Source organism: Anastrepha obliqua, chromosome 4 (genome assembly GCF_027943255.1).
Source record: "Anastrepha obliqua isolate idAnaObli1 chromosome 4, idAnaObli1_1.0, whole genome shotgun sequence".
Taxonomy (NCBI): Eukaryota; Metazoa; Arthropoda; class Insecta; order Diptera; family Tephritidae; genus Anastrepha; species Anastrepha obliqua.
Genome location: NC_072895.1, coordinates 77,930,022 through 77,954,579, shown reverse-complemented (window position 1 = coordinate 77,954,579; position 24,558 = coordinate 77,930,022). Strand labels below are relative to the sequence as shown.

The window sequence follows — 24,558 nt, the reverse complement described above, 5'->3', positions numbered from 1 at the left end:
GTGAAAGCTGCATATGTGGCAATGTCACTACGAATGCAGTGTATATGCCATGATTTCTAAATTTTTAAAATCCAATTACTTTGACGCTTCAAAAATGTTAATGAGGTGAATGTACAAGTAAAAATTGTATTTGCCACTTTCTTTTTTCCTACCACTTAGTCCTGATTGGCTTTTAAACGCGAGTTCGAGCTCTTCCTAATCTATTATGCGAATACGTAACTTTAGCTTAAATCGTAATGCTAGAGGCGAATATCTCCTTGATCAAAAAGTTCCGGGAATATATTCAGAAAATTCAAAATAAAAGTTTATTCGTAAAAAATGATATTATCGCCATCAACTGCAAAGCACTTATGTCAGCGTTTTATCCAGCTCTCGAAACATTTCTGGAGCTCGATTTTCAGTATAGCCATCAGAGCTGTCTTCGATTTTTCCTTTCGACTACTTTCTTTCGTTTGTTAAAACGCCGAAGTGGTTTCCCGCAGTGATTTTTAACTCGATCAACTTGGTTCAATGTTGGTCAAAAATGTTGAAGTAAATACGCTCAACTAAATGAGGAGAATCGATCGATGTTTGGTATCAAACAAGAATGTGAACGCAGGAATAGTTCTCATACAATATATTTTTTGATATTTTTTTATTACTTCAATAAAATCAAATTAAGCAAGTAAAAAAATATTACATACAAATACAGTGAAAGTTTTACATTATTAAAAAATAGTATTCAAAGTAACACTTCAAAAATACTTTCTACAATCTAGAAAATAGGCAATAAAATAACTGAAACATTCGAATTTAAAGGTGGAAAAATCAGAAAGGTGACCATACATGAAATACTGACAAAAATTAAGAATATTTATAAACAATAAAAAATCACCAGGCTACGACAGAATTAATGGACATATTATACAAAATCTACCCAGCAATAGAATTAAGTATCTAAGGAATATATTTAACTCGTCAATAAGACTCAAATATTTCCCTTTGCCTTGGAAAGGTTCTGAAATAATTGCTCTGCGAAAACCAAATAAAGATGCCAACAAGCCTTCATCATACAGGCCGATAAGCCTCTTGCCTATTTTGTCGAAGCTATTTGAACAACTGATTTATGACCGCCCTGATCCCCTAATACAATCGAACGACATCATTCCTTCTCATCAATTTGGCTTTCGGCGAAAAGATTCAACGATACAACAGGTACACAGAGTAATAAACAAAATACAAAAGGAAATTGGCATCCCGGACTATTGCACAAATTAAAAAAAATACTTCCAACTGACTATTATCTACTCTTGCGGAGTTGCCTTAATGAAAGATATTTTTATGTTAAATATCAGGACGAATGCTCTGATGTACTACGTATGGGAACAGGTGTTCCACAAGGAAGCGTTTTGGGTCCACTCTTATACATTATCTATGCACATGATATACCCTGCCCAAGTGACGATAGCATGATTGCAACTTTTGCTGATGACACCGTTTTAATGACAAAACATAACATGTTGCCACAAATAAACTACAACAGCTTACTTAACTCAACGCTGGCATGGGTCAATACATGGGGAATCGAAATTAACACAGATAAAACTATCCAAGTAACTATTAGAAAAATGTTTTTCTCAATTTTGGTGTTTTCACCGAGATTCGAACCGACGTTCTCTCTGTGAATTCCGAATGGTAGCCGCGCACCAACCCGTTCGGCTACGGCGGCCGTTTCGCTTTAAATGCTCTAAATTTCACTCACCCTATTCCGTCATATGAGACCCACTACCGCTTGACCAGCCTACCGCCATTAAATAACTGAAGCGTTTTGTGACCATATCTTTTATATCTGTCTTGACCATAGGCATAATTGACTGATTTCCTGCTCTGCTTGAGAAGTTGCAATTCAATATTCCGAGTAGAAACCTCTGTTGGTTTGATGCATTTCGACTTGGCTTTTAGAAAATTTCCTACAAAAAGACTATTTTGTTTGTAATTACTCCAGTAAATATAGGGCCCGCCATCTATCGTTACGGATTTGAACTAGGTATTATTTGAAGAATGGCAACACTTAGCTGTCATCTGATTTGACAGAAAATTAGTTTTATTCTCCCGCTGAACGAAAATGGTTGTGTATACGCTCAAAGAGCACTGGGAAATATTGCGACATTACTTTGAAAATCATGGTAATGTTGCAGAATGTTTACGAAAATTACGTACGGCAATGGGAAGAAGAAAAGCACCGAATGAAGCGTATGTGCGTTACTTTGCGAAAAAAGAAGGAGAAACTGGGTTGCTTATTGACAAACCAACGCGTGACCGACCAAAAACCGTGCGTACACCCGAAAATATTGCTGCTGTGGCCGAGAGTGTTCGTGAATCACCAGGAACATCAGTTCACCGTCGTTCTCAACAATTGGACATTTCGGAGACATCATTGAGACGAATTATGCGTGAAGACCTCGGTATGACGCCGTACAAAGCCATATGAATGAAGTTGTGTTCCATCATTAACCGGAAGGATTGTACTTCAAAATAAAAAAAACAGTTTGGAAAAATATTGAGAAGTTTCTTTTTTATAGCATTTTTAATTCCGTAAAGTTATATGGCGGACCCTGTATTAGGAACTCATCTCAAATTTAATCATCTTAATTCATATCGTACGTATCTATTTGATTTTAAATGCATAATAGTACCATATTTTATCATAGACATAAATAAAATAAATAAATTAATAAATTAAAAAATAAAATATACTAAACGCTTATTGATGGTATTTACGGCATTTTACATACACACAAATATTTCAATATACATACATACGTGGGCGTGAATTTTGAACAGTGTTTCTTACTCTTCGGCAGGTAATCGATTTGTTGAATCCAGGTTCAGCAAAAAAATCTCTTGCAGTCCGTTGGTCGAAGAAGTCCAGAGGCTTTTTTGTGGAGAACCTTTTCACAGTTGACTGTGAGGAATTGGATGACCTATTAGCAGTTCTAGAAGAAGGTAAGCTAAAGGCACGCAAAAGCTTATATTGTAATTGATAAGTCAATAAGTTATACAAAGGTTGGCTAACTACGACAATTCAACATGACATTATACTCGTATTATATTTTAATTAGTTTACTTAACTGAAAATAGCGTGCGCAAATGGCATTGAATTTATTGTTGCTATTATTATTGGGGTTATAAGCTTTGAGTAAATATGACGAACTAATTTGCATGGTAATGATTATCTGCCTATGGAAATATTAAGGATGTTCATACTTTTAATGCTCGAAGTTGAAATTATGCTTTGGCTCTTCTTATTTCTAGATTATGGAAGCTTTAACAACTATAACAAAATGTGTGATATTTTTATGAGGAGCTTTTTCATGGCAGAAATATATATTCGGAGGTTTCCCATTGCCTGCCGAGGGGCGACCGCTATTAGAAAAATGTTTTTATTAGTTTTGCTTTCACCGAGATTCGAACCAACGTTCTCTCTGTGAGAGAAGAAAGAGGGTAACTTATTCCGATATCGAGAACTTGTTTTAGGAAAAAGTATCCGCTCAAGAGAAGTGTCCATTGATAAAGATGTTCTTTAGGAAAGGTTACCTTGTACATACATACATATAATATTAATACAATATGCAGTAGTTTTATTGGATATTAATTTCTCTAGTATCTCTTTTATCTTCACTCAGTAAGAGATATTTACAATGTCTTAACTCACAACAATGAAGCGTAATTTTCTTTGACGATCCTCTCTACTAGACGGACACGTTCTTCGGGTGGACATTTTTCCTATCCAAGAGTTAGGTTTCGGAACATTTACCCTCTCTGTGAGGACAACTCTCTTGGGCGAACAAATGTTGACTGACGGTGAATGTCCACCTAAAGGACGTTCCACTGTATTTGTTTTAAAATCTACATATTATTGCTGCATTGCCATTTGTTTTTAATTGCTTTTGAGCTTTTGCATTGAAATCCTAACATACATTTTTTTCTTCACATTAATTTGAAAATACGGCAATATGGCCTAAAATAACTTTGTATATTGAATTTCAATACACACAATAATAAGTCTACATTATTTTGTCTTTGAAAACCCAGAATTATGACTCATTGGAATTTAGGCTCTTTAGAATTTGTTTCACATTTTTCCTGAATTTTAACCCAAATGCAGAATTTGGGATCTGTCCCCTAAAGTACATATGTCTCACAAATAAATATATGTATGAAAATTCAAAAAGAAAGAAAGCAAATGCTTTTGTTAAGTACTTTTAATTCAATGCAATATACAGATGTACCTAAGTAAATACTTTGTTTCATTAACATTTTACTTTTAGTTTAGTAAATAGCAAGGAATGCCTCTTATCTTCAAATGTATGTCCGACTTCCGCTTAATTTCCTTCCCGCCTGTATTCATTCAAAAAGATACGTTTTTGTGTATCAACGCGTTGGATCAAAAAGTTCTCCCCATTGAGAATGGCTCTTTCCAAGAGCTCCTCTAAAGGTAATTAGCGAAACCACACCACACTGGTGGGCGCTAACAAACCTTACAAGCTAATAATCTAAATAAATACAGTAAGAGCTGATCCTAAAGCTCAAATAATGTATTCCATACATCCATGCATTAGCGCGTCGCACCAATACGCTCTTTTCAATAAGACCGACTCTTTTCACACCACCAGTATGGTGTGCGTTTATAAACTGTTAAAGCTAATTATCAAAGTCAAATAAATAAAGCCATAAATCAGCACACGCAGAATCTCAGGTCGCACTCCTTAGTTGTCCGTTGCTGTACTCTTCCTAAGTTAAACAGATTTTTGTTTTTAATTATTTCTATTTAGCAATTTATTTAGTCTATGCTGAGTAAAACTAAAAATTATATTCACTAAGTTTGTCTACGATCTGTGCATTCCAGGTATGAGAAACCGTGCTGTTGGCTCCCATGCCATGAACGATCACTCGTCACGATCCCATACAATGCTCACAGTGCACATAATTTCTGAGCAACAAACAGATGGTGGAGTATTTATTTCCAAGCAAGGGAAAATAAATTTTGTAGATCTGGCTGGCAGTGAACTGACCAAGAAAACACTTAGCGAAGGCAAGACGCTAGAAGAAGCAAATAATATTAATAAGAGCTTAATGGTTTTAGGTAAACCGATCCAATTGTCTGTTATATAGATCTCAATAAATTTGTTTGTTTTAGGATACTGCATTGCTTCATTGAGCGATAGTAAAAAACGATTTGGCCACATACCCTACCGAGATAGTCAGCTAACCAAACTACTGGCCGACAGCTTAGCGGGTAATGGGGTTACGCTGATGATCGCATGTGTCTCTCCAGCCCAATACAACTATGCCGAGACTTTGAACACCTTACGTTATGCGTCGAGAGCCAAGCGCATTCGCACAAAACCTGTGATTATGATGGACCCACGAGAGGCGCTTATACTGAGCCTGAAGCGTGATATAAATGCTTTAGAAATGGAAAATGATCACCTTAAAGCTGCACTAAATTTACATCATGAGTCGCTCAAGTCGCAAAATGGAACTCAACAGAATGGTGAACTCTTGGAAATGCATCTGGAACGTGTTGCCACCGGCGGTGTTGCAGTACCGAAAGTTAATTTGGAACGTTTGGTTGAATTAGATGGCAATGAACTGGCCGAACTGGTAAAGTTATATATGCAAGAAAATGAAGCTTTACGGCAAGAAAACAATCATCTATTTACGGTGCGAGAAACCATACTCAGAGATCAGGAAATTGTATGTCGTGAGAATGAACGACTGCTGAAGAAACTTGAAGACGTCAACAAGTAAGTATAACCTCTAAATTCTTATTTTAGTAAATCAATTCTCAATAGTTGAAATGGGCTTTTCCTGTGTATAGCCGTCCTCATTGTTCTTCTTCTCCTCTCGTTCTAGATCGAGATCCGAGATGTCGAGCAATGAGTCGGGTACAAAGGAAACAGCCGGCAAAGTAAAATGAATGAAAGTTTCATATAGTTTACATGAGTTTTCGAAACGCACAAGTTTTAGCAACTATTGTATTTACAATTCAATACTAATTATTGTATAAAACTAAGCATGGACGAGTGTCTGAATGTTGCTATGAAATATTTATTGTATTTTTATTGATGTTGCGGTTAGAAATATATATTTTTGAACAATTTTATAATTTGTAAGAATAAATGTAATGAGAAATAAAATTTGTTGGAAAAGATTACTGTATTTGAATTGAAGTAAGCTTTAACTAATAAATACTATTCTGGTCAAGGGTTTGTGTTCGCTCACCTCTCATACCAGCACATTCAGCAATAGCAGCCGATTCTGGTAATGGAACAGCAAGTTCGGAGATTTGGACAAATCCCCAGGATATAACGATACATGAGGTGCATATTGCTTTCAAAATAACAACAAAAATATGTTTATTTAATTTTCTATTCATAAAATAGCGTCCTGCTGAAATGGAAGGTCGAATTTCTGAGAATAAAGATAAACGCTCTGATGAAGATCAACGTAAAATCGATCAGCAACGCATCGCAAAAAATATTTTGCTCATGGCGAATTCTTTGCAAAAGAAACCTATTGAGCGAAACGACAAAGATGAACAAAACTCTGAAGAAAAAAATAATATCGTGAAAGACAATTCCAAACCGGAGGAAACAGATTACATGCCTGAGTAAGTTTGCTACAAATTTCCTTTTTTCATGCTGATTAACACATACTTTCCTTTCTCGTTTTATATTTGGATTTGCAGCATGCTGATATAAGCGTGTAAAGGGCCGTTACATATAGTACCTGATAATGCTCATCGCAACCCGAAGGATCTCCACTTATTTTTATAATAGCTGTCAACTGAGATTTGAGCTTTTGGAACCCCGCACTTCAACTTTTGATCATGTTCAGGCTATGCTTTCGACTAGAAGAAATAGTTTCCACGACAGTCGGTTCTACGTTACCGAAACGACCCGGATTTGTATCCGACCAAGGACTGTCACTCCAGCAGCATTCCCCGTATGTAAGTATGGGGAATGTTTATGCTGCTACAACAACAGCAACTAGTAGAAATATTTATCATCTTGACGCTTTTCAGATGCTTGCATCGAAGCTAGTCTCTGATCAGACACATTAATAATAGCAGGTGATCTTCAAGAACCCTGACAAAGCTTGCACCCAAATGACTGCTCCACTACTAGACTGGAGGTATTGCACAAAATTCGATAGATTCTAGCAAAATTCAGATCGAAATGAGGCATAAATGTGTACAGGTACATAAAAACAAAGTGAAAAGAGGCGATTGCTATTAACCTTCACGTTTTGGAGTAAGGTTAGTTAGGTTATATGAAATTTCATATTTGGCTTTGTCATATTGTATGATAAAACTTTTCTGATCTTGTTGAGCATCCAGTCAATCTTTCTAGTGAGATAAACTCTACACTATACCGGTTTTTTAGAAGACTGACACAAGAAATTTTCAAAGGACATCTGATACAGAAATCAAACATCCATTTCATAATTAGAACTCTAGTGTGGGCATATAGATGTAATCGATTTTGACAAATTTGGCAAGATAACCAATATTCGTTCATAGAGTAAAGTGCTGTCCACAGTAGTCAAGACGGTCCACCTCTTCTGATTCTGTTGCAGCAGCTTGTCTCTGCAATGGCAATTTCATTGGTATAGGCAAAATCCTGTTCATCGAAAATCGATTTCACAGTCAAATGCTATAAAAGTGGTGAAAGACCACTTTAGCCCGTATTTTATGAACTGGTTAGAAAACTTCACTAGAGTTGTCCACTTCCAAACCTTGCAGGGTGGTGGTCATGATCAACTGATAGGGACTTCTCAATGAAGGTAATCAAGCTATCCAACTTAGTTTCCGTTATCTTGCCTTATCGGTAAGCCTAGTGGTAGTTTAATTACAGTCGGCATCCATCTTGGGAGAAATAAAGTTTCTCACTTCCCTTTCCAGTGATTTAAGTGCAAAACAGGATACTGGCATATCTAACGGCGCGTTAAGCATCTTCACGATAGACTTTGATGAAGATCTCAACGATGAGCAAGTCTCTCCTTTCGATAATCAATTAAATCTGCATGCGCCATTTGTTGTTGTAATATTGGGAAGTCGAAAAAGTCTTTTCGTATTTTGTCAATAGATGTCGTTGGAGTCACCTATCTCCAGTGCTACCAATCACATTGTGTCACATCATATGGTGTTAGAAAGGTGACATTTTAAGCTTCATTTAACAAAAAAAAAAAATTAAATTCGGAGAAGTTGAAAAAAAGTTATAGCTGTTCAAAAATTAGTGAAAATAATGAAGAAATTCGCTATATTTTGAAATTTTTGTATAAAAAAGGGAAGAATGCCACGCATGCCGCCAATGAAATTTGTGAAGTTTACGGAGACGATGCTGTATTAGCTCGTGTAGCACAACAATGGTTCGCTCGCTTCCGTTCTGGAAATTTCGATGTGAAAAATGCACCTCTCTCCGGTCGACCTATCGTTGAAAAAGTCGATGAAATTATGGAAAAGATTGACCAGGACCGTCACATAAGCTGCCATGACATCGCCAAGGCACTAAACATTCATCATCAAACGGTTTTGAACCATTTAAAAAAAGGCTGGTTACAAAAAGAAGCTCGATGTTTGGGTACCACATGAATTGTCTGTGAAAAATTTAATGGACCGAATTAACATCTGTGATTCTTTGCTGAAACGAAATGAAATCGAACCATTACTGATGCGAATGCTAACAGGAGACGAAAAGTGAAACAAATACGACAATAATGTGCCAAAAAAGATCATGGTGCATGGGTGGTGAAGCTCAACAAATGGTCGCAAAGCCAGGATTGACGCCTCGAAAGGTTATGCTGTGTGTTTGGTGGGATTGGAAAGGAATCAGCCACTATGAGCTGCTCCAGCCTGCTCGAACGATTGATTCTACACGTTACTGTCAACAACTGATGAGATTGAAGCAAGCAATCAAAAAAAAAAAGGGCCAGAACTGATCAGCAGAAAGGGCGTCGTCTTCCATCAGGACAACGCTAGGCCACACACATCTTTGATGACTCGGCAAAAACTGGTAGAGAAGTTTTGATGCATCCATCATATAGCCCTGACCTTGCATCATCGGACTACCATTTGTTTCGGTCAATGCAGAACTCCCTTAATGGAGTAAAATTGGCTTCAAGAGAAGCCTGCGAAAATTACTTGTCGCAGTTTTTCGCCGAGAAACCACAAAAGTTTTACACTGATGGAATAATGTCTCTAGAAGAAAAATGGCAAAAGGTGGTCGACCAAAATGGTACATATTTGGTTTAATAAAGATCATTATAAATATAAAAAAAATGAGTTGAAGTTTGATTAGAAATACGAAAAGACTTTTTCGACTACCCAATATAATGACGAGTATTTTTTCTTACGGAATTTACTCGACCTCGATCACTTACAATTTGTGCTCCGTAAACAATGAAGTATAATAACTTTGGCTAGGTCGAAGCTAGCTCTGCAGTGTGATTATTTTTGTTATATTTAATTCCTGAATGTTTATGCTCAATTAATAATAAAAAATAAAATTTTTATATATTATAAAACGTCGTATAATTAAGTATTTATGGATATATGGGGTTCGCGCGTCAGTTTTGTTCGACCTCTTAGCTAAGCTAGGAGCCTCTCTTGAAAAAGTAATACATATATATATGTATATCGAGAATCAAACTTAATAAATAAGCATTCCTTTTGTTCAATTGTTCGGAAAATCGTTATTAAACTGAAAAACTAAATAAACAGAACTATTCAGGCGGTAGAAGTATAAAATACGTTCACACCTATGCAGATACTTAATACACGTAATGCCTATTATTCTTGCGCTGGAACAATTCGCCTAAGGCAAATACATACGTATGCTACTAAGTGCCTTCTATGTAATTTTACACATACGTACACATTTTAAAAATATACTATTAAATAGAGCTACATACAAAATTTGCATATACATATTTGTTGTTGCAAAAGCAAAGTAATTGTTGATTATTTTACATACTTACATAATATATACATACTTATAATTATAATAAATAAACTTTGTTTTAATACCACAGAAATAGAAGGTATGGTTTTATATTAAGAAGCTAATGAGAATAGAAAGAAAGAAAAGAGAAAATTAGAAAAAATAGAAAATTTAATGGACCCACACCAAAGTAGTCAATTTAAGCAGCGAATAAAGTCTGAAGCATTTGCTTAACAGAAGGTGCGGATTTAGCGACTAACTGTACACATACAGGGTCATCCAATAAGACCGCAGATCTTATTTTATATGTATGTACATATATTAAACCCAACGAAAATTAGCAATATGATTTGTTGTTGTTCGAGCTATATTTCATATTTATAATGCAAATGACCTCGTTCTTCAGCTTAACACGTTCCCTGTCCGCTGAGCCACATATGGTTCAGGAAACGTGCGCCTGATAAGCACTGATACGTTCCACATGTGTTTCATGAACGTGCAGAAGCAAAAATGTCCCTCTACGCTCATGGACCATATGTGTTTCAGGTAGAAATACCCTACATCCGTTTTTTTTTTTAATTATTATTATTACTAAAGCTATCCTATGACTACAAAAAAACAAATTATTCAAAAAACCCTGTTGGACTTGTCGGTCAATTTTGAATTTTTGTATTGGGACAGGGAACGTGTTAAGAAACGTCTTGCACTTATTGTCATATACCACAAATCACACGAAACAGTGAGTCGTTGCAGGTATAGTTTTTTCTTGATTGACATGCAGCAGTTTTGCTTGTCAACGTACCCATTTGTGGGAAAATGTGTCTCATCTCTCGTGCTGAGAAAATTACGCACGTTCTCACGACAGTCGGTTTTACGTTCCCGGTAGGATCTAGATTTGGGTTGGTGTCGAAATTCTGTATGTACAAAATTCTAAAAACAAAATTCTGCTTTTTAAAATTCTGCTTTTTAAAATTCTGCTTTTTAAAATTCTGCTTTTTAAAATTCTGCCTTTTTTAAATTCTGCTTTCAAAATTCTGTATTACAAAATTCTGTATTAAAATGTAATGTTAACAATGTTAAAGAGGTAATGTAATTATTTAATTTATTATTATTTTTTTTTTTTTCTATTATTCGAGATATTAAATAAAAAATAATAATAATAATAATTTTTTCTTCAGTTTCGATAGAGTCCACAGTAACATATTTTTGCGTAGAACTCCTTTTCGCGTGGGCGGCCTTCGGCCGCGCTTTAAAAAAATAACCCTCATCAGTCCAACTCCGGCTACGCAATCCACAGTATTTTTGCGTAGAACTCTTCTAAAAAAAACGAACAGCTGCGAAGAATCATAAAGAAAAGAAATGAATTAAGTCACACTACATATTTAAAAAGAATTCCAAAAAATATTGTAATTGGCTAAACTAAAATATTGTTATCGCTTAAACATATACATACATATGTATATTTATGGAATAAATGTTTATTTGGTTACTTCTTGTATAACGAAAATCACAAAACTTGAACAAAGCAGAATTTTTCGCATTAAACATGCCGAAGGGTTGGGTACAATATGATTTTGGTTCAAAATTCTGTATTTAAAATTCTGTATTCAATATTCTGTATTCAAAAATCTGTAATGCAAAATTCTGTATTGTCAAAATTCTGCATTGCAAAATTCTGTATTGAAAAATCGGAAGAGCATATGGATAAATAAAAAAAGTGCGCACTTTTTTATTTTTCCATACTTATGCTCTTCCGATTTTTCAATATAGAGTTTTGCAAAACAAAATACTGCCAATACATGACTTGTCTTGACCCATATGGTTTCCTATATTATCAAAACAGATTTACATAAAGCAAATGTACGTATATTTGTATGTATTTATAGCTTCAGAAACAATGTGAATGAAATTTGAGCAACCGTATTCTGCATTATGAGCAGAAAATCACTTACCAGCTATGAGACGTTTTTCATTGAGCTCATTCAATTTGCTCGAGGATATGGCATACAATTAAATCCAAAACGAATCCTTAGTGACTTTGAGATAGGTATTATATCGGCTACCAAAAAATATTTTCCCGATACGAGATTGCAAGGATGTTCTTTCATTTTAGTCAAATAATTTGGCGTAAAATACAAAAAGGAAGGTATATTGTGTAATATATTGAAATACTGAACAATTTCATCCCAACCACCATAAAGTACTAAATATTTAATTTTTTTTGTTTGCAGATTGGTTCAGAAATATGGAAATGATTCATATTTTTCCTTACATATTAGAATGTTAAAAGCTCTGGCTTTTTTGCCTCACGACGAAGTCTCTGAGTACTATAATCAATTTTATAGTACTCTTGAAGACGAAGATACAAAATAGTTTTGCTCGTGGTTTGAAAGAAATTACAGAACGCATCGTCGGCTAAAAGTTATTGTTGGGAAACGAAACTCAGGGTTGTACAAACTAATTAATGATCTAAAAGGCGAGCTGGTTTGTGCGAAAGCACAACTAACTAAAATTCAAAATGGTCACAAAATTAGTCAAACGAAGAAGGCTGTAAAATCAAACAACAGAATTGAAAGAATAACAAAAAAAGGCTTATATTAAGGCATGTTTCTTTTCTAAAGCGAATTGCTAAAAATTTAATAACATAATAATTGTTTCGCCATTATGATGTAATAACTTTTGTTTTGAATGAATTTTTGAAATTTTCTTTAATTGACGTATGTATGTATATATACTATGGTTTCTATAAAATCAGAATTCCATTATTCATAAAATAAATGTGCTATTCAGGTAAGCGTGCTTATCAGGTTATCTACTTATTTGGTTATATTTTTACAGCATTTTGATCAAAAATAATTTTGATTCCAGAATTTTAATATACAGAATTTCAGTTCTCCATCATTTTGATCAAAACAGAATATTGAACCAAAAGAATTTAGGCTGGACAGAATTTTTTTTTTGATTTTTACAGAATTTTCATCCAAAAAAATTTTGAAAAGCAGAATTTAGTACCTCTCCCCATGCCGAATTTTGAAAAGGCAGAATTTTGGAAAGTAGAATTTTAAAAAGCAGAATTTTAAAAAAGCAGAATTTTAGAAAGCAGAATTTTTTTGCAATTTACAGAATTTTGTCAACCAGAATTTTATAATACAGAATAATGACACGCTCCCTCTAGATTTATATCCGACCAAGAACTATCACTGCAGAAGCATTCGCCGTAAATGTATGGGGAATGTTTATGCTGCTACAACAAGTTACGCAAAGCGCAAAACGGATAATTTTTACGAGTTGTTCAAGTGAGTATCACTCAATAACTAGGTTTTCTAAAGTTTGTAGTACCAATAATATGAAAAAAAAATAGCATAGCAAATTTAATCGCTGTCAAAGACCTACATCAGGTCCCCTCACAGTCGGTTGTACGTTACCGAGATGACCCGGATTTACTATATATCCGCCCAAGAACTGTCACGCCAACAGCACTCCCCGTACATGGGAATGTTTTTGCTTTTACAACCCACATTTTTGGCAAAGTGCACCCCTGCTGACGCCTACCCTAATTGTTTGAAAACTTTGGTTTTGAGTTTGATGGTTATAGACCTCAGAAATGCCTGTGCAAAGTTGCACCGCAATGATGATTGTCGTTGTAGCAGGACTTAGCCACTAACTGGATGTCTACCGGGATATTTTTCGATTTTTTCTGGCATAAGATGAGCAGAGTATACAGGGCGTTAAAAGAAGAGCATGTCATTCCAATGGCAGCCCGTTCTACGTTACTGGAATGACTCGCGCTTTCCCCGACCAAAGGCTGCCGTATTTCTCGATCTATTGTGGCCCACTCCCGCGACATGATACCATGCATCCAAATACCATGACACAATATAATCAGATTATCCCAATAGAAATATATAGGTATGTGACGATTTTTCGTGACATTTTTCAATGCAAAAATACACTCGAAGGTTTGTCATTGACGGGTCAAGCACGACCACTATAAGCAAAACTTGGTCTGTCGTTTGGGGTTTCATGACCGGGGTTTCGAGCACAAGTACTGCTAAAGGATAGTCACACACCAACCCTGCTTGCTTTAAGACGCATCTTGTGATATCTACTCTGTGTTAAACATCCAGCAAGCCAGAACAATGCTAGAAGTAGCGAACTATGGGACATTCATTGTGCACAAAAGGAATATTGTCATAACTGTAAATAACTTGATCGCTCATTCGTGTTATTTAAACTTTAATTTATTTACCTGCACTTAAGTTCGCATTAGCCAGTGAAATTGTTGTATGCTATGCTGTACATCCACCTCCCTGCTTGAATGCAAGACATTATATGTAGTGTGTAATATTTATATTTAGAAAACTCTTAATTTTGTAACAAATATCAATTAATCTTCTACAAGACATATCAGTCTCCATTAGCACACCAAACGCAAATTACTTGCTTCGCTTTTCATCTTCGCTGTCAGACGATGAATTCACATCCTCCAGTTCTAGAATTTTTTTGAAGTCCTTTACCTTTATTTTAGCTGGGACAATTTGTAATAGGAATTCCAAGTTTTTCTCCTTCTGAACATACTGTGACAAGTGCTTGTATTTAAGAGTGTTATCATCTTTGACTTTTGCATATGCCTCCTTGGTTAACTTTTGCACAAACATCTCCTAAAATATAATTTAAATGTGATTTAAACAAAGTGTGGTAAAGAAATGCTATAAAGATTTGAAGAAAAAAGCAATCGGAATGATTTGATATTTTACTTACCGTAGCTTTGGTCATCAGGAAAAGTACTTCATTTGATATTTGTCCGGTGTTTAAAGAACTTTTCATAATTGTTCGAATTCGGCTTAGTGGTAATTCAGTTTCCATGTTTATAGCCTTTTCCCCAAACAATCTCTTACCGCCAATATAAAGTGGACAATAATCAATCTGACATTTGATTCTGTAAATATTTATATCTATACTTTAACAGATTGCTTGGGCTGAGAGCTTGCTTTTCTGTCAAATTGTATTTGCTAGAGTTGTCAACTGCCGCTAAATATAGACAAAGAAAAAAGTAACCTAGCGCTCAACGCGTTTGTTTAATGTTGAAAATAATACCATTATTATTTTTATAATGGAAAAAATATTTCAGATGATATAGAGAGTAAAACGTATGCAAGAGAGTCATTTGTCTGTTACGTACATGGAAAAATATCCTAAAATTGTATCCGCTTACGTCAACGAAAAAAAATCAAAGAAATGACATAATGTTTGCTGGATGAGGATCTCTCCGAACTCATGATGCTATATTTTGCTTTTGCGATATTCTTATCCTTCGTAATTTTGTTTATTAAAAAGTTGAATCTTATTTATTTCAACCGCGGAATTTGAAGATGGTCAGTGTATCTGCGAGAAGCAATAACGAAGAGTTCATCATGGTCGACCGGTTCTAAATTATGCTGCGCCTGTCTGGTCGCCTGGAACTAGTGACACGCAGTGGATAAAGCTTCAGACATGCCAAAATACTGCCATTCGGGCAGCGAGCGGTTGCCTCCTGATGTCCCCTATTCAACACCTTCACAATGAGGCACAAATGCTCCCTGTAATGGAGCACAATAAACTGCTACCGTAGGTTTCACCCTAGCAGACAACTGCTTGAGCCAGAGCCGCCTCCGAGGCACGTCAGAAGACACCTTTTAAACTGTGCAGACGAGATCCAGGACAAAACGGACAGAAATCTACTGGACCAGACAATATTTAGACAGTCAATAAACGACATTCACCAGGAGACCGTCATCATCGTTTCCACGACAGTCGGTTTTACGCTACCGAAACGACCCGGGCTTATATCTGGCCAAGGACTGTCACTCCAGCATCATTCCCCGTATGTAAGTATGGGGAATGTTTATGCTGCTACAACAAAAACAACAACACCTTTTTAAGTTCCCGTCCTGTGAATGCCGTAATCGGAGACCAACCACCACCTATTGCAGATGAAGAGCTCCAGCATTCTCGTGAGACACACGTAACACTGGCACAACTACGTTCTGGATACTGTAGCTGGTTAAACTCCTACTTATCTAGAATTGACCCCGACATACCAAACATATGTCCGGCATGTGAGGATACCCCCCACGAGACTAACTACCTTTTCACATGTCCCTCAAAACCCCCTCATTTAACACCCCTCTCCCTCTACACCCAACGCGTCGAAACATCATGTTTCCTGGGCCTACCTTTAGATGAGCCAGACGAATACGACCGGTGATATACCCTACACTGGCGGCGCTTCTATTACTGTGCATAACACAACAACAAGGTCATCATTGATTAATAGTTGCATGGATCTAGAACATATGACTAGCTCTCCAGGCATGATTTACCGCTTCGTTACTTGACGTCCTGTTCTGACCCTGTTATCCATTTGAGATGATTCTTAAGCCAGAACTCCATAGCAAGTGAAAATTTGATATAGAGTTCAAGATTAAGATGCGATACGATTTTCTTGTTACCCCACTCCATGTTAATTACATAAAATTTCTGAAAATACTGAATTGAACTTATTTTGGAATATAATTTTTTGGAAAAAGTAGAATAACTCGAAGATTAAACTTAAAACTTAAAAATGCTTTTGAAAATCTTGTAATAGATCCTTAGGCCGTGCTAAGAATATCCTTTCTCGTCGGTTTTCTATGCTTTGTTTATTATTGAGTATTTTTGCGTCCCTTTTTTTTATTTATGTATAAAATGGCCGTTTAATCGACTTACTACTATTCCTTTCTCAATAGTTGATTATTATTGTGGCAAAGCTTTCTGTTACCAAACGTAAGGAATAAAAAATACAACACTGCACTCATTCTCTTTGTTCTTTTCAACTAGTTCGCAGACGAGAATTTGTATTAAGAAGCGTTCGCTTTGGTAATTTATAGAATTTCGCAATTAAATCTTTCGCAAAGCAGTGTATATTTGGATGAAAAGGTATTGTTAATTATTACGAAATGCAAAATATAGTGGAATAGTTTTATTAAATAACAATTAGCGGAAAATTAGTATTTTCGGAAATACGTTTAGCTGAAGCAGAAGCAGAAGCTGATAGTTTGTAGGGTTCTTAGTTGAAGAAGTGAATAAGTAACAGATGGGGAAATTGAACAGTAAAAGAAGGAGCAAAGGAGTAAAGTATATAAGTTTATTTGTAAGATGGTTAAGAAAAACGTGTCACGGAGTGGAGTTCCAACTATCAGTAAAGGCTAATGTTGAAGATCGGTGAAGCCATGTGGGGTCTCCTATCTCATTATATTGTCTCGTGTGTCATACGGATTCGCCGCAAAAGTGCATTCACATTTTTATCAAATAGCATTTCAGTTTATAAAAAGATGCTTGCTAAGCGCACAAAAATATAGTATTAAAGTGAAAATTTTCAATGATGATACTTGTAATGAGAATATTCTCGATTGATTTTTTTTTTTTTGTAGATTCTTCACGTTTTTAAGATATTCTCTGGCGTTGTACCCAATCTTCCTCAGTGGACATAAAAGCTGTGCCATTATCTATATTTAATAGTGAAGTGTATATCTTTGCTGGATAAAGACATCGAGGGAATAGATTTTAATGGGCATAGGGCATAAAGATTAATTTGCAAAAGCAAAATTAAGGGCCAAGGGCTTTAAGCTTTAAAAGCATTAAACGTAAGTGAAAAGGATTGCTGGTTTATTACCGTGTTGTGGACGCCCGCCGCCCGATGTCTTCTAGTTCACCATCAGCTGAGCGAAACTCTTCTGCAGAGCCACCAGCAGCTAAAAAGCGTAAGCTGCTTGCGTCTACCGGCAGTGCTTCGAACGCGAACGCGAACGCAAACAACCCCACTACGAGCCCCAGTAATAAAAAGAGTAGAAGCAATAATAACACTGACAACGGAGACGACAGCGGTAGCGGTAATCACGAAAGTGGTGTGAAAGGAATTGAAGTTGACGTACCGGCGAAGGGAATCGTGCCATCTCATTCGGTTTCGTTAAGTGACGGTAGAAGTGCAGCTGGCTCTGTCGGTGGTAGTGTGACTGGTGGGAAAAGTAGCACCGATAGCCATAGCGGTAGCAGTAGTAGATTGTCGGCAGTGAAGAAAGTAAGAGGTGAAATCGTTTCTGCAGTTTCTGTTTCTGATTCGTGTGAACGCGTTGTGACAAAAGTAAAATCTGTGGAATCAAAGATTTCGGTGGAGGTAGAAGAAAAAAGTTCGAAAGCGAATATTTTGGCAACAACTTCGGCCGCTAACTCCAGCGATAATAATTCGAGTTCAGACGGGAATAAATCGAATAAAGTAGTGTTCGGAGGAAACAATCAAATGGCTGGCGGTAATGTGACGAGCGAGTCTCGTTCGTGCGGCGCTGCTGACATCGATGAATCGTTATACTCGCGCCAACTGTATGTACTGGGTCATGATGCAATGCGTCGAATGGCCAATTCAGACATATTGTTGTCAGGAATTGGCGGGCTGGGTCTGGAGATAGCCAAGAACGTTATTTTGGGAGGCGTGAAATCGATCACGTTACATGACAAGGAAAATTGCACGGTAAGTACCGAAATCAAACTAGAATGAAGTCTATTCATCTACATGCATGTATCATATTAACATAATTAAGTGTAATTTATTTAAACCCGTTTTAAATGTAATATTTTCAACAAGGAACTGTGTATTCGCAAAGAAATTGCAAACAAAAATTTTTTAGATGTTGACTGGAGGAAAAATCAATAATTACCATTTCTCTTTCGCCCTTATTCTAACCATAGGAAAATATTTTTTTTTTTCAATAATTTACCGCCTTTTTTATTCTATGTTAATTGCCTGGAAGAATCGATTAGAGAATTAACCTTTTTGATTTGGAACGTTTACCATTATTCCTATTGTCATTTTTGTTTGCCCTTCCATTGAGATATTTGTCGTATAGCTAGTACTACTGAAAAAGCAAGCAAAATAATACCTAAATTTGCTAGATTTTGTAATTGGAAGTATATACTTCCGTTAAATTTAGCTTAAACTATTCTTTTTTCTAAAATGCAGACAACTGAAAGTTGTTCAATAGTACGAAATTATTTATTATTTCATCAACTCGACATACTTTTGCAATTAATTAATAGAATTGGTAGGTAACTGTTTTTGTCGGTCCACATTGAGTTCATAAATTTCAGTTTATTAATTTCTACAAAAAGTTGAAAGGAAATTTTCGCAAAAAAGAACGAAAAATGTTTGAAAGGCAATATGATGATTCATTGTTACCAACGTTGTGACAATGCGCAATGCATTAGAATGAGATAGATATGCAGTTTATGTGGGTCAGGCGTCCTTTAATATTGTGGAAGAGAAGTGCAGATGATGGCGTTATACGCTGTATGAACATTTATTACATATGTGTAATATCTGGCCGAATGGAAAATGGTGTGGTGTGGTGCGACGCGATGTTCTGAAGATTTTCAGTTTGCTTTGACTATATTCCATCGTATTTTCTTTGTTCTCCAATATTTTCTAATTTCTGAGTAATTTTTGTTACTGGGTATTTTAGAACTCGCAGCAGCTGCCACGTTTTAAAAATTTTCCAGCCAAAAAGTTATATTTAGTAAAAAAAAAAAGATTTAGAATACAGCATGCGGGGATGTTTAAGAGGAAGTTCTTTGCGTATCTATGCAGGTTCGTCGCCATTGCATACAAATGTTATTTTGATCTTTGTCATACGGTCGCCAGGTCATATTAACGATTTCATTGAATTTGTTTCCAGTTATACGCAGCTTCTGTTGCTTCACTAATTTTCTGGAGATCTGATGTTGTCAAAGTTGTTGTGTTTTCCTGCCAATTCCTCTTCGCCCTTCGATTTTCCTTGTATCAGTAGTTCTATAATATCATATATGTTCCCTTTTGGAATACTTACGAAATAAGCGACCTTCGACCTTTTTTTCCTTTTTGATTACGTTATCATGTTCTCTGAAGTTTGCGGTCTGTTAAGAGTGCAGCTTTTTCCCCATAATGTTCCCATAGCACGACTTTTTTTTTAATTGATCCTGACCGGTGTATACTTGCAGTTTCCAACGTGACAATTATAAAACAAAATATTCATGTGTCGTAAAAAACCAACATGTTTTTTAAAAAATTCGACCTCTGCTTCCGATTTCTACCCTGATAACGACGACGGATAATCTACAATATTCCAATTTCAATGGTAAAAAAATTCCCCTGGCGGGATTCCGTCTAAAAATTACTCTCGTCGTTTTTATTTCACTATGTGTCACTTAGAAATTCACGTGTCTTGCGTATCTCTAATCATTAAATCGAATTATATTTCCTTCAGATAGCCTACTTGATATGAGTACTTTTAAATTAAAATTTGTTCTTGCTGCAAATTTGGAAAACTTGAATCTTTGCACGAAAAATATTGGGCTTAGCATAGTTTAGGATCTTAGAAGTCAAAGCTATCTTCTTATGCAGTTGCTTTAAATTTTGTAAACTTTTCTAACAGCAATTAATAAATAAATAAATATTGAGTTACAAATATGTACATATATATGTGCTTTTCAACCAGCTGCCTTACATTTGTCTGTAGTTATTTAAACTGTTTTCGGTAAGACTCCACCTTTTACTTTTTTATGATCTCCGCAGAATTGACTTTTACTTCAAAATTTACCTTGAATCCTATCCACTAAGTTAAACTAAGTTTAAATGCCTAATTTTGCATGCTAAAACTCATGTTAAAAGATTCACTACAGTCAAGCTTGCTCTGGAAAATTGGCTCTAATGTGTTCTGGTAATAGTATTGCAAAATACACATATTGCCGATACTCTACCACATAACTGTTTGGAAATTTTTTTTATTGTAGTAAAACATTTTTGAGCGTCAGTACTAATTGTCAATTGAAATTCCAAATTATAATTTTTTTATTTGCAGATTCGCGATTTGACTTCGCAGTTTTATCTAAGCGAATCGGATGTAGGCCGAAATCGTGCAGAGGCCTCATGCAATCAATTGGCTGAGTTGAACAATTACGTTCGTACCACTGCATATACAGGCGAGTTGGACGAAGAGTTTTTGCGCCAGTTTCGTGTTATTGTATTGACGGCATCTGATTATGATGAGCAGCATCGCATCGCAAAATTTGCGCACGAGAATGGCATTGCATTGATATTAGCCGAAACGCGTGGACTTTTTGCAAAAATCTTTTGTGACTTCGGAGAAAATTTCACAATTTATGATCAGGATGGTGCTCAGCCGATCTCCACCATGATAGCAAGCATTACACGCGATTCTCAGGGAGTAATAACTTGTTTGGATGAGACCCGCCATGGATTAAATGATGGAGATTATGTGACTTTCAGCGAAGTACTGGGAATGACGGAGCTAAATGGCTGCGACCCGATCAAAATCAGTGTCTTGGGTCCATATACTTTTAGCATTGGTGACACCAGCCAGTTTGGTGAATATATTTCCGGCGGTATTGCCACACAAGTTAAGATGCCTAAGGTGGTGACTTTCAAGCCGCTTCAGGAATCAGAAAAAGAACCAGAATTCTTAGTTTCCGATTTTGCTAAGTTTGACCATCCAGCTTCCTTACATATTGCGTTTGCTGCTTTACACAAATTTATCGAACAGGTCGGCCAGCTGCCTCGTCCCTGGAATGAGGAAGATGCTCAGAAATTTTTGCAAATATGCAAGTTGGTAAATGCGGATATAAATGATAACATAGTATTGTTATTTGCGAAGACCTGTGCTGGAAATACTTGCCCAATAGACGCGGCAATAGGTGGATTTGTTGCACAAGAAGTTCTTAAGGCTTGCACAGGCAAGTTCACTCCCATTTACCAATGGTTATACTATGATGCCATTGAATGTTTGCCCACCGAAGGTGTTGAGGAGGCAGATGCGCAGCCGGTGGGCTCGCGTTATGACGCACAGATAGCAATTTTCGGAAAGAATTTCCAGGAGAAATTAGGCGACGTCAGGTGAGAAAAATGTGTACATGTTTAAATCAATATAGTATATAATTTTCTTTTTTTGTTTTTTAGATATTTTATTGTTGGAGCTGGAGCTATAGGTTGCGAATTGCTTAAAAATTTTGCAATGATTGGTGTTGGTGCGCGTAATGGAGAAATTGTCATAACCGACATGGATTTGATTGAAAAATCTAATTTGAATCGTCAATTTCTGTTTCGACCGCACGATGTGCAAAAGCCAAAAGCGAAGACAGCTGCGAACGCCATTAAGAAAATGAATCCCGACATCAAGGTCACTGCTTATGAATTGCGTGTTGGACCTGAAACAGAAAAAGTGTTTTCTGAAGAATTCTTCGGCAAATTGGACGGCGTAGCTAATGCATTGGACAATGTAGACGCCCGTATTTATATGGATCGTAAATGCGTTTTCAATCGTTTGCCTTTGGTGGAATCAGGTACTCTAGGTACAATGGGAAATGTCCAAGTCATTGTACCATTTCTAACTGAGTCATACAGTTCGTCGCAAGATCCACCAGAAAAGAGTATTCCGATTTGTACGTTGAAGAATTTCCCTAACGCAATTGAGCATACATTGCAGTGGGCTCGCGATATGTTTGAAGGTGTGTTCACACAATCGCCAGAAAATGCTGCACAATATCTATCTGATGCAAACTTCATTGAACGCATCATAAAACTGCAGAGCATTCGACCGTTGGAGATCCTCGAATCAGTTAAGGTAATCTTGCTTTGAATAATACAGTAAGTACCCGTTCTTATTATCGCCGTTTTTCCCCTATTTCAGAAAGCTTTAATCGATGAAAGGTCCAGCAACTTCTTGGATTGCGTTAAATGGGCTAGAAATCATTGGGAAGAGCACTATGCCAATCAAATTAAACAGTTACTGTATAACTTTCCACCAGACCAAGTAACTTCGAGTGGCCAACCCTTTTGGTCCGGCCCGAAGCGCTGCCCTCAGCCCCTGATATTCGACATCAATAATGATCTACATTTAGATTATGTGTATGCAGCCGCTAATCTTCGTGCGGAGATGTACGGAATCGAACAAGTGCGTGATAGACAGCAAGTAGCTGGTATCGTTAAGGGTATCATGGTAAGTTAGATGCGGATTGGAATAATTATGCATTATTTAGTATTTACAATTTATATATTGATTAAATCTTGATTTTGAGGACAATTTAACATAAATAATGCGATTATGCTAATCTGCAGGTACCAGAATTCAAACCCCGATCAGGTGTAAAGATTGAAACAAACGAGAGTGCTGCCGCCGCTGCAGCCAACAACTATGACAGCTCAGACGTGGACCAAGACCGTGTAAACAAGATTTTAACTGAATTGCAGGCCCTGCGCGAAAGTAAAATTCCACTCGTTGTTAAACCTCTGGAATTCGAAAAAGACGATGATAACAATCTGCATATGGACTTCATTGTTGCTGCGTCTAACCTGCGTGCCACTAATTACAAGATTCCCCCAGCTGATCGCCACAAGTCTAAATTAATTGCTGGAAAAATTATTCCGGCGATCGCCACAACCACATCTCTGGTTTCTGGTTTGGCTGTTCTAGAAGTTATGAAATTAATTTTAGGGTAATTCAATATCAAATTAATATTTTTTTTTTTTATAACCGTCTTTTTATTTGCAGTCACAGGGATATGGATAAATTTAAAAATGCTTTTGCAAATTTGGCATTGCCTTTTATTGCATTTTCGGAGCCTATGCCTGCCGCGAAGAACTCGTACTATGGCAAAGAGTGGACATTGTGGGATCGCTTTGAAGTTGCTGGCGAATTAACGTTACAGGAATTCCTCGACTATTTCGACAAAAAAGAGAAACTTCAGATTACAATGTTGTCACAGGGCGTATCGATGCTTTACTCGTTCTTCATGCCGAAAGCTAAATGTGCGGAGCGGTTGCCCCTCCCAATGACTGAAGTTGTGCGACGTGTCTCAAAGAAACGCATCGAATCACATGAACGTTCTTTGGTATTTGAAATTTGCTGCAATGACGAAGATGGCGAGGATGTGGAAGTGCCGTATGTGCGGTATACTATACCCTAAAAACGGTTATTGGTGATACAACAAAAGTACTGAGTGACCAGTAACCGCTGCCCTTTCAATTCAATACATCTTTGGTTTATTATTACTATTTGAAATAATATAAAACGAAGTAATAATATTATTATAGAGAGGATGTTATGTTACTGTGTCCTTTCAATCTAATTTTTAAATATAATTCTTTCAATGTGAAATTGTCCAAAAATTAAAGTAATTCAGCATATGGTAAATTAACAAAAGATATAACTTAAAATAACAAATGAAAAATAAATATTTGTAGCAGTTACTGCGTTTTTCATCAGAAATGAATAAAAATTTTTGTTTCAAATACAACCATATATAATAAAACTTTATCAATAACAAAAAATGAATGACTTAAAATGATAACATATTAATTACTTTTATAAGATAGGCTGTGCTTTCCGGCTGCGAAGAGTTCGAAAGGCCGGGCACAAAACACCAAATGATTGAAATAGTTTTTTGTGCAAGCCCCTCGGAAAGCGATGGCAAACCGTAGGGTGTATTTGTGTCATGACAAAGCTCATAT

The 24,558-nt window shown here is 36.3% G+C and overlaps 3 protein-coding genes across 4 annotated transcripts in view; 2 read left to right on the top strand and 1 right to left on the bottom strand.

Annotated features, from left to right (window-relative positions):
* LOC129246197 (kinesin-like protein KIF12) overlaps positions 1 to 8,300 on the top strand; it is a 59,193-nt gene extending 50,893 nt beyond the window's left edge. Inside the window, exons 5-10 of the mRNA XM_054884797.1 lie at positions 2,844 to 2,985; positions 4,889 to 5,125; positions 5,180 to 5,789; positions 6,251 to 6,365; positions 6,429 to 6,655; positions 6,734 to 8,300. Of these exons, the coding sequence (XP_054740772.1) occupies positions 2,844 to 2,985; positions 4,889 to 5,125; positions 5,180 to 5,789; positions 6,251 to 6,365; positions 6,429 to 6,655; positions 6,734 to 6,746 (1,344 nt within the window). The 3' untranslated portion in view covers positions 6,747 to 8,300. The remainder of the gene's footprint in view (positions 1 to 2,843; positions 2,986 to 4,888; positions 5,126 to 5,179; positions 5,790 to 6,250; positions 6,366 to 6,428; positions 6,656 to 6,733) is intronic.
* Positions 8,301 to 14,205: 5,905 nt separating this feature from the next.
* Positions 14,206 to 14,963, bottom strand: LOC129245065 (chromatin accessibility complex 16kD protein). Its single transcript, XM_054883033.1, has 2 exons — positions 14,748 to 14,963; positions 14,206 to 14,647 (listed from the first exon to the last, which is right to left on the bottom strand). The coding sequence occupies exons 1-2, from the start codon at positions 14,850 to 14,852 to the stop codon at positions 14,423 to 14,425; spliced, it is 330 nt and encodes a 109-aa protein (XP_054739008.1). The 5' UTR covers positions 14,853 to 14,963; the 3' UTR covers positions 14,206 to 14,422.
* Positions 14,964 to 16,835: 1,872 nt separating this feature from the next.
* LOC129243752 (ubiquitin-like modifier-activating enzyme 1) lies at positions 16,836 to 24,316 on the top strand. 2 transcript variants are annotated; one of them, XM_054881026.1, is made up of 7 exons: positions 16,836 to 16,943; positions 17,438 to 18,531; positions 20,894 to 21,945; positions 22,009 to 22,672; positions 22,739 to 23,047; positions 23,167 to 23,543; positions 23,600 to 24,316. In XM_054881026.1, exons 2-7 carry the CDS (start codon positions 17,704 to 17,706, stop codon positions 24,012 to 24,014), a joined length of 3,645 nt encoding a protein of 1,214 aa, XP_054737001.1. In that variant the 5' UTR covers positions 16,836 to 16,943; positions 17,438 to 17,703; the 3' UTR covers positions 24,015 to 24,316. The 2 variants fall into 2 exon arrangements, with proteins under 2 accessions (XP_054737001.1, XP_054737002.1); XM_054881027.1 differs by lacking the exon at positions 16,836 to 16,943 and adding an exon at positions 17,277 to 17,294.
* The last annotated feature ends 242 nt before the right edge of the window (positions 24,317 to 24,558 follow it).